This window comes from Botryllus schlosseri, chromosome 14 (genome assembly GCF_051294905.1).
Source record: "Botryllus schlosseri isolate E-star chromosome 14, Bs_hap1, whole genome shotgun sequence".
In the NCBI taxonomy this organism is placed as follows: domain Eukaryota; kingdom Metazoa; phylum Chordata; class Ascidiacea; order Stolidobranchia; family Styelidae; genus Botryllus; species Botryllus schlosseri.
The window spans coordinates 5,813,400-5,822,212 of NC_137249.1; the positions used below are offsets into that span (position 1 = coordinate 5,813,400).

The 8,813-nt window shown below is 41.5% G+C and overlaps 3 protein-coding genes across 3 annotated transcripts; all 3 read right to left on the reverse strand.

Moving 5' to 3' along the window:
* Positions 1 to 1,137: 1,137 nt before the first annotated feature.
* LOC145456072 (putative ATP-dependent RNA helicase DDX20) lies at positions 1,138 to 3,419 on the reverse strand. The gene has a single exon (XM_080334109.1). The coding sequence runs from the start codon at positions 3,417 to 3,419 to the stop codon at positions 1,218 to 1,220; it is 2,202 nt and encodes a 733-aa protein (XP_080190235.1). The 3' UTR covers positions 1,138 to 1,217.
* Positions 3,420 to 3,443: 24 nt separating this feature from the next.
* On the reverse strand, positions 3,444 to 4,292 carry LOC145456076 (ubiquitin-fold modifier-conjugating enzyme 1). The gene has a single exon (XM_080334113.1). It carries the CDS (start codon positions 4,290 to 4,292, stop codon positions 3,789 to 3,791), a length of 504 nt encoding a protein of 167 aa, XP_080190239.1. The 3' UTR covers positions 3,444 to 3,788.
* A 45-nt stretch (positions 4,293 to 4,337) lies between these two features.
* LOC145456075 (uncharacterized) lies at positions 4,338 to 6,252 on the reverse strand. Its single transcript, XM_080334112.1, has one exon. It carries the CDS (start codon positions 6,063 to 6,065, stop codon positions 5,118 to 5,120), a length of 948 nt encoding a protein of 315 aa, XP_080190238.1. The 5' UTR covers positions 6,066 to 6,252; the 3' UTR covers positions 4,338 to 5,117.
* Between the last annotated feature and the right edge of the window lie 2,561 nt (positions 6,253 to 8,813).

The following is an 8,813-nucleotide window of genomic DNA, read 5'->3' on the forward strand; positions in this document are numbered from 1 at the left end:
GCCGTTGCTTCATCCAAAGAGAACTTCCCAACCTAGCAGCCATATAACAGCCCTGCTTATCTCGTTATCTGCTAAAACAACGCCTGACGGAGACGGTAATGGTCGAGGTCTACAAAGATTTTGTTACTTGTTGTTTACATCAAGTGGACATGGCGCTAGAGATGCCATGATCGAAGATGTGTAAACAAAGCACTGAGCTACAGCTACATGAACAAATCCAAACAACAAAATTGAGACGTTCTGTCTCAATATGATATAGTTTTAGGGTGGTGGAATCATATAGATCTAACAGCATTTATTAGTGCTATGAAAGATGCGCTCTATTTTGGCCCAACTACGTAGCTACATTTGAACACACATTAATTATAATTTTAATTTACATGAAACTATGAAATGCGACGCTCACGTTCGAAACTGATCGTGCTCACAACACATTTCACGTTTGATAAAATATTGAGCGACGCACACAGTCTTGTGACTCCAGGCATTTCGACCACTGATGTCGGAAGATGATATTCGCATTATATAGCGGTGAGGCCTTTCTTTATTGTGCAATTTTACGTAAATTTTCACAAAGAATTTGTCTCAGTGTGATCTTTGTTCGCTGTTTTAAATCAAAACCTGTGATATAATGGCTTGAATTGGTGAATAATTTGTTGACTAAAAACCACTTTGTGAAAGAAGGATTAGCAAGATGTCGACACGGAGTCGCAAGTTTTCTAGCCTACGACTGAACTCAAACACAAAGATGATGATTGAATGAATATGTTCTTTTCTACGTGGTATCGAATTACAAGCTATTCATGCCCATCAACCTCAATATGAGGTTGAGATACCGCTGCATCAGCGTAGGCTACGACAAAGAGCGCGTTTCCCGATGAGCTGAAGCAATCTTTTCTTCTTCGCATCTTACAGACCCTTGTTGCCAGTTGTCACCACGCAAGTTACATTTAGATCCTGAAGTTTGTTCGAACTACAAATGAACAAACGCATTTTTGACGTCCCAAGCCGCAATTACACCTTGAAGAGACGGCAGCCATCTGTTGATTCTATGCCTCATCGCTCACCAGCAAATCGCTATACCAGCACAAGGTAATGCCTAGATCTCACATAATTCACGCAGTATGCCACTACAAATTTCACATCTTCCATTTTAATAAAGTCGAATTACGGATACAGGGGGCATGGTTGAAAAAGTAGCTCCCCTTGAACCCGTTTTACATGTCAAATGAACGCCAAGATTCCATACAAATATACTGATACCACAACATCGCGTTTGTAACGTATTGCCTGTACCACTGTATCATTGATTGTTTTCTCAAAACACGGCACATATCATTGCATTCAGTCTGATTTAACGATATGTTCGGCTCAATACTGGAATATCTCGGCAGCAAAATTGGTATTGGACGCAAACGTTCTTCAGATTGGGATTTTGTTTTCTTTCGCTCATGTTGCGTTTTTTCATCATCGCCAGTTTGATTATGGGCTTGTTTACTTCGGGGACGTGACACCTTATTCCTTCTTGCTATATCTCGTTTCTTGCGACTTATAACTGCAGAACCCTCTGTCATTGATCTTTCAAAGCAGCTTTCAGATGACGCGGTACACCTGGCATTACAGTCAATACCATGATTCACGGGCGTGTGATTAGAAATCTTTGTTTTGTGAAGACTGGTGCCAATTTTTCCTGTCACATTAGTATTATCTAGGGCGGGAAGATTTGGCTCACTGCATTCCGTTGCGGAAGAGGTATCAGATGTTGATATACTTCTATTGGTACCGTTGAGTTCACCATCAGTGTCATCGGAGGACGAATTTGAGCTATCACTAATCTGTATGTTCCAATCTTTCAAAATGCCATGCTGTTTATACAATGAGTAGCTCTCCAGCAAGTCATCGTATGAAAGGCAGGTTCGTTTTTTAGTCGTCTTCTTCATCATCAATTCAGGCAATGAAGGTATAGTCGGGATTTGGCAGGGCACTGCTTCGATCTTCTGGCTTGAGATCGTCCTGTTCTTTGAAGGTTCAGGGAGATTTTTCAGATCATCTCCCACTAAAACCTGTGCTGTCTTCGACTTTTTACGTGATTTCAATTTGTTTGCTTTTTGGCTTGATTTCAACTGGTTTAATTGTGCTCCAGCACTGGCAATGTCAACGCCATCACATGATTCACAGCACACAGGCTCTTCACCAATAGATATGTTCCCGTCGACACAATAAATTGGATAAAGTGTGATATCGCAAACTTGACTAATCTTAAATAAGTCCTTATTTTCAGATCCTTTCATAACAACAGATATCACAGCGCCCAATGAACCAAAACGACCAGCTCTTCCAGTTCGATGCATGTACGTCTCCCAATCTTGCGGTACATCCAAGTTCAACACGAGGTCAACGTTACTAGCATCAATTCCTCTCGATGTGAGGTCAGTCGAGATGAGAACTCTGCATTTAAACTCCTTAAGCATTTGGATAGCTTCCAGTCTTTGACTTTGTTCCAGATTTCCAGATATGAACGTGGCCGTTAAACCAACACTATTGCAGGCGTCTGAGAGATCTTTCGCATGAGAATGATAGTTTGAGAAGACTAGCGCTTGTCTGAAATTATAACCTTCAAGTAAATGCACCACGGCTTTGATTTTGCATTCAAAATTAGATGTGTACTTGTCAGGCGGAGGAGGAATTTCATACATGTACTGTTTAATTCCAAGCAAAGCCATGTCTTTTGGATTCAGCCTCACAAAAGTAGGGTCTTGCATATACTTTGTGACAAACTGTGCCAGCTCTTCGGGATATGTAGCGGATGCCGCAATCATCTGCTTATTCACGGGCAACATGGAGTACACCGAATTGATTTGCGACTGAAAATTAGCCTGTAGAAGTTTGTCGGCCTCGTCCAGCACGAAAAGCCTCACACTTTCACATGACAACACCCCCAACTCCACAAGTTGAAACAACCGTCCCGGAGTACCAACAGCGATATGGCAACCTTTGGCCGCAACTTTGTCCTCAGCTACAGGCCTTCCACCAATGAAACACGAAACCACAAGGTCCTTCACACATTGCCCGATAGCAATCATGACATCGGCTATTTGCATTGCAATTTCTCTTGTGGGAGCCAATATCACGACTTGCAAAGTCGCCGTACCGGTTACAACCGCTTCCAATGCTATCACTGAAAAGACACAAGTCTTCCCAGTACCAGACTTGGCTTGCACAATTAAATCAAGTCCGCACCGACCAAACGGGATAGCATTCAGCTGGATAGGTGACGGATGATGGAATCCGGCCTTTGTGAGTCCGGAAAGCACCGTATCCGACAGAAAAAGATCTTTGAATCTGACATTTTTGTCCACCGACACATCTGCAGTTCGAACTTTGGCAGCTAGATCGTGGCCGACCTGAAGGGTGGCCATTTGAAAAACTATGGAACATCAACACTGCAATTAAAGATCTTTGTCACACACTCCCATATGAATTCCGTATATAATCTGACAGAGCACGTAAGTATGTAGAATTGATAAATGTAACAAGACTAAATTTAGAGAATATTATGTGCAAGAAAATATGCCTAGACAAGTAAAAAGGTCATCACAATGACTATTTAACTGTCACAATACCACTAACATGCAAACACACACATTTCACCAGTAGATTTTCTTCTCAAGTAAGACATTTTGTAAACTTTCAGGTTTCAATGGAGGAGGCAATCCACCAAGGTATCACACACGCCGAACCAATCTTATAAGATATTGCACCATGACGGACCATTAGAAGAAATTTCCTCAATCGCTCTTACTGTCCTTGTGCTGGATTAAACCCTTTGATATCAAGTCTGGAACTTCAACGGCAAGCCACGGTCCTAATCCAAGAGCCATCGCATGAGCGATGCCAAATTTCGGAACGTTCCTGGCCCACAAAGGCTTGAAATGATCTGTCAAGCAAATCCTTCCGCCTCGATACATTTTTGCAGTTTTCCCGTCCAATTCAGGAAGGGCTATCTCCGGCGCTGTACCCGGGTAGGTGATGGCAATATCAAACTCCACATCAAATTCATACTTGAGTAAATCCTGAATGAACCAGCACTTCCCAAACCACTTCGTGCCTTCTTTGTTGGATTCAAGCCGGAACCAATCGTTGTCCGCCTCCTTGTTGTTTTTTACGTAAATAATGAGAGCTTGATACTCTTCTTTTAGTCGATTGACCCAATTTTCTCTATCCCGCGGTCCAGCGTTAGTCCTCAAAAGTGGCAAGCTGGATAATGCTTTCTTCGTCGCAGCATCAACCATTTTAAATGGACGAGCTTATATTATCTATATGGCAGTCAGCCAAAATCTATTGAAAATGGGTTGTTACAAAAAATCAAATGACAAACATCACATAGAAACAAAACACAGAGTGCCCTGCACACACCTTGTAACTGGACCCACGACCAGAAATATAAAGTCAGGTTGAGAATCGGACATCCTCGCTACCAGATTGCATTGCAATATTTTTTTAAACACTTGGTTGAAAAGATGTCATGGACATATTTAAAAAGTGATCATCAAGAAAGATCATTTTGCAATCATCACAAAATAGTTGTGAATGGTACAGAAGTCAGTCATGTCAATCACATTCAATCATTGCTGACACAAAAAATATTCACGATAAGTTTAAAAATGTGTTTCCACAAGACTCAACAACAGTGTTTAGCCGTGCGCGCAATTTTGAATGACCCTCTTTAATAAATACAGATGTAAAAATAAACCAAATATTTGGTTATAAAAATATTAGGAGGGGCGAATTGCAGAATATAAATGGGGTTAAACACAGTTGTTACTTCCCGGGAGTGGTCATAATTTAGTGGTAGTATGATTCTCTTCAACGATCAATTCGACTTCGACGTCAAATCTCAGAAATTGAATCAACCGAGCTTGCAACTTCGTCCATCACATAACATTCTGACCATTATCAAGTTTCCTTTATCACCTTACATCAGACGATAACAAAATGAAAATATTTTACCAGATACGATATAAATTTAGACGAAGATATATGCCAACATAGATGAGTGGGATGGTCATGGATTGAAATGACTATCATTATAGTTAACTGAAGAAAAATGCCTTCATTCATTTGTTGTGTGCATTTACAACTATACCGTTATCTTCAGTAATATCCTTTATCTGATCGTTTTCATCAGGAATACAGTCAATCTCCCCAGTACAATTCGACGAGTCAAAACAATCGGAAATAAAATCATGCACTAATATTTCAATGCCCCAAGGATGAACGGCATTTTGGAGATTGTCATACTGGTGTTGTTCGTTCTTCACATTACGCCTTCGTTTGAAAACCTTCTTTTTCCCTAATCTCAAGTTATTTCTCCTCTGAAAATTAAACAGCCAGCCACTTGATGCTATAAAGTCTGTATATCCATTGGCGTGGGCCATCTCCTTCGCCCATTTAACGATCAATCTCCCAGAGACTGGCAGATCCTGTTTACGGCGTTCAGCGATTTTCCTCATCAAGTCAGCCTCAATGGTTGGAATATATGGCCTTCTGCCACAGCCTAATTTACATTTCGATTTCCCGTCAGCATTTTGAAATGCTGTTATTAAATTGTCTTTGTTTGTAATCCACCTGCGTACCATCGATTCATCGACATTAAATTCCCGTCCGGTCTCACGATTCGAGTGAGTTTCAGCGAACTTGACGGCTTGCAGCTTAAATTCAACTGGATATGCTCTCCGTCCCGTTTTTCCCATGCGGTTTTCTTCAGATATTTTATTTGCCCAATATGCAACGGCGGAACTGGCATTGGTAATATCGTTGTCCTTGTTCCTTATGCTATTCATAGTACACAGGTTTGGTTTCTTCTTACATCTGAATTTAATCTTTCTTTTATGTGGTCTACGTTTCTCAAAGACTGCTGTCAAATAGGGCTTGCTTTGAAGCCATCGTCTCACCAGAGACTCGTCCACCTGAAATCTTCGTCCGGCTTCTCGGAAATTGTGCTGCTCCGCATAACTGAGTACTTTCATTTTAAATTCAAGAGAATATGCACGCCTTATACTCATCTATAAGTCAAAGAAGTAGTTTGGTAAGATTTTCAGTGAACAGCAAGAAACAAGGCTATAAGACAGCAAGTATGGTAATCATCAATAGCAATTAGGCCTATATACCAGTAACCCAAGAAAAGGTTCCAATTATTCACTCACTCGGGCTTTAGCCATGAGCCCATAGCATAGAGAGAGAGAGAGATGATATTCTTTTTCGCCTGCACCATCGAGATGCTTTGACGACGGAGTTGCGATAAGGCCCCATGATGTCATCTAGTCTGCGCCCCCGTTTTTTTTCTCCTCCATGCTATCCGTGATTGCTGAGCGCCTAGCAGGATAGCTGCGGATACCAATTTTCGAGTCTTTGGTATGACCCGGCCAGGGATCAAAACCACGACCTACCGCTCGAGAAGCCGGACGCTTAACCATTACACTATCTCGCTCGGTCGCATACATTAGTAAGTTTATGCTTTGTTGCAGTAACAAGTGTTGATTGTACGCAAATTATGAGATTAATTAACTGACATTTTTCTTATAGGTTTGCATTATATAGTTTCTTTGAACTCTGCTCTCCTTTTATTGCAAGCTTTAACAAGCTTTACCTACGCTTAGTACGCTACATCATATCACGGTAAAACCTCAGCATGGCTAGATGCTTACCGTATATACTTGTTGGTGATAAACATTCACACAAAAAAACGGAATCAAACCATTTCGTAGATTGCAAGTTATCCTAAACTTCGAATGGTAACCTAACCTCACTAACCTGTAGGTCAGTCAATAGTCAAGTATGTCTTCTCTGCACAAGATTTGATGCTAAATACGAAAATTTTACAACAATCCTGGGCATATACTATTCGCTAAGACAGAAAGAGTCCTATCGCAACATTTGTACGGCCTGTAGCCCGGCTAGCCCCTTCCTCCTGCACAATCCACATGATTGCTCAAATGCTCCATGCTCAGTTGCCCAGTGCTCCAACAGGGGTTAAACGTGCTCAAGCTCACACGCAGCTTACACGAAGCATCGTCCACCACTGTGATTCTGGCAGAAACAAGTAAACAGAAACAGGAAAATTCATAGTGATCGACCATAGCAATTTGCTATGGATCGACTACCAGAAAACGATTTCGCGACAGATCTTGTTAGAATGATCAAAATGCTGGACTTGTTTACTGCCGAGTGAAGTACATGGTATGTCGACTACCTAAAGGACTCAGGCTATCAGGCAGCACACGCGTAGCCTAATTTCAGCACTAAAACGATGCGAAGAATCATGATAAATACACATGTCGTAATAATTAGGTGATGGTATAGAGATGTATAGAGTGATAGCGCTGATGAACGAATGAATCGAAAAATCTGTTGATCGTGCTACAAAATAACAGGATCTGTCATAAACGAAGGATTTCTTTTCATTGTATCGCATTTTTTGTGGTGTATTGAACTGATAAAATTGCTAATAAACCAATGATGATGAGGATAGCGTGTAAGCCTCCTGGTTTGCTGCTTCGTACCTCCAAGGCGTCCACGGACTCGGAACCCTGGTTAATAACGCCTGCTCTAGTGTTTGTGAGTAGAGTACGTTTTCCATGGTACGTTATATCCGTGATTTCTAAATACGTCATCATCTTCAACAATTTGGACACCCAAACCCAAAATGTAACGGCATAGCAATTTACAACGTAGCTACGTTGTAAATTGCTATGGTAACGTCGTTCCTTCTGCTTGTACGTACATATTGTGCCTAGAGAGCAGTATTTTATCATGGTGACACAACTAAAAACTTGTGAACTCGCGTTCGTCGTCGACCGTTGAGGATTTCTTTACACAATTTGCTTATCTTTGCGTCAATCTCAATCATCATGCAATTACAGGGCATCTAAAAGGTAACGGCATTTTCTCCACATTTCCTGCTTGACATGATGAATAGGACGTTATATATTTCTGTTCGGATACGCACCAACCTATGATATTCATACACACGATCTGTACATATGCCGCTGGACAACAAAGGTGCAGATATAGCCTTGTAAATTTCGCACCCCCCTCCATGCTGATCGCGAAGTGGGAAGTCACCACTCTTACTGATCAGGTTTTTGGTCTGACCAGGCCGAGGACTGAACCCACGACTTACCGATCAAAAAGCTGGATGTTCCACCATCAATAAGTTCCGAGAATATAGGCCTACGTATTGTCGCCCAAGAAACGGGATGCAACGAAGGGTCACACAAATCCAGAGTTCCCGACGAAAGAAAGCACTCACAATGAATGGAAAAGAACTAGTAGAAAGGGCCGCGGCTTCAAAGAGATCAACATCGAAAAAGAACTGTGACATCGGGCACTCTGGGCCGAGGTGGATGTTAGAGTAAAGGATCGCTACTGATGCGTGTCGTTCTACATCCTCCTATCTGTTCATGACATCGCATTGTGTCTTATCGCATTGTACATTGTGTGTGACTTGTTCAGATAAAAATATAACCCAACCATGTTATGTTATGTTATGTAAGCTAAGCAGTTCCTAACGGTGCAACGAGCATATTCACAAAACTAATCCTACATTAACCTGTCAAGTTGGCGCTCCTTCATTCGCGGGACGAACGGATAAAGCATCATGGTTTTGACAAATTTGAATTGTCAGGATACTCCTACGACGCTCACTAAATTCCGTGTACTGACATCGAGCACAATGATTCACAAAATATTCAAGTCCATGTGCGCTCAATGCTGCACTAGTGACAAACTGGTCTCTTCTCTTCCTTGTAGCC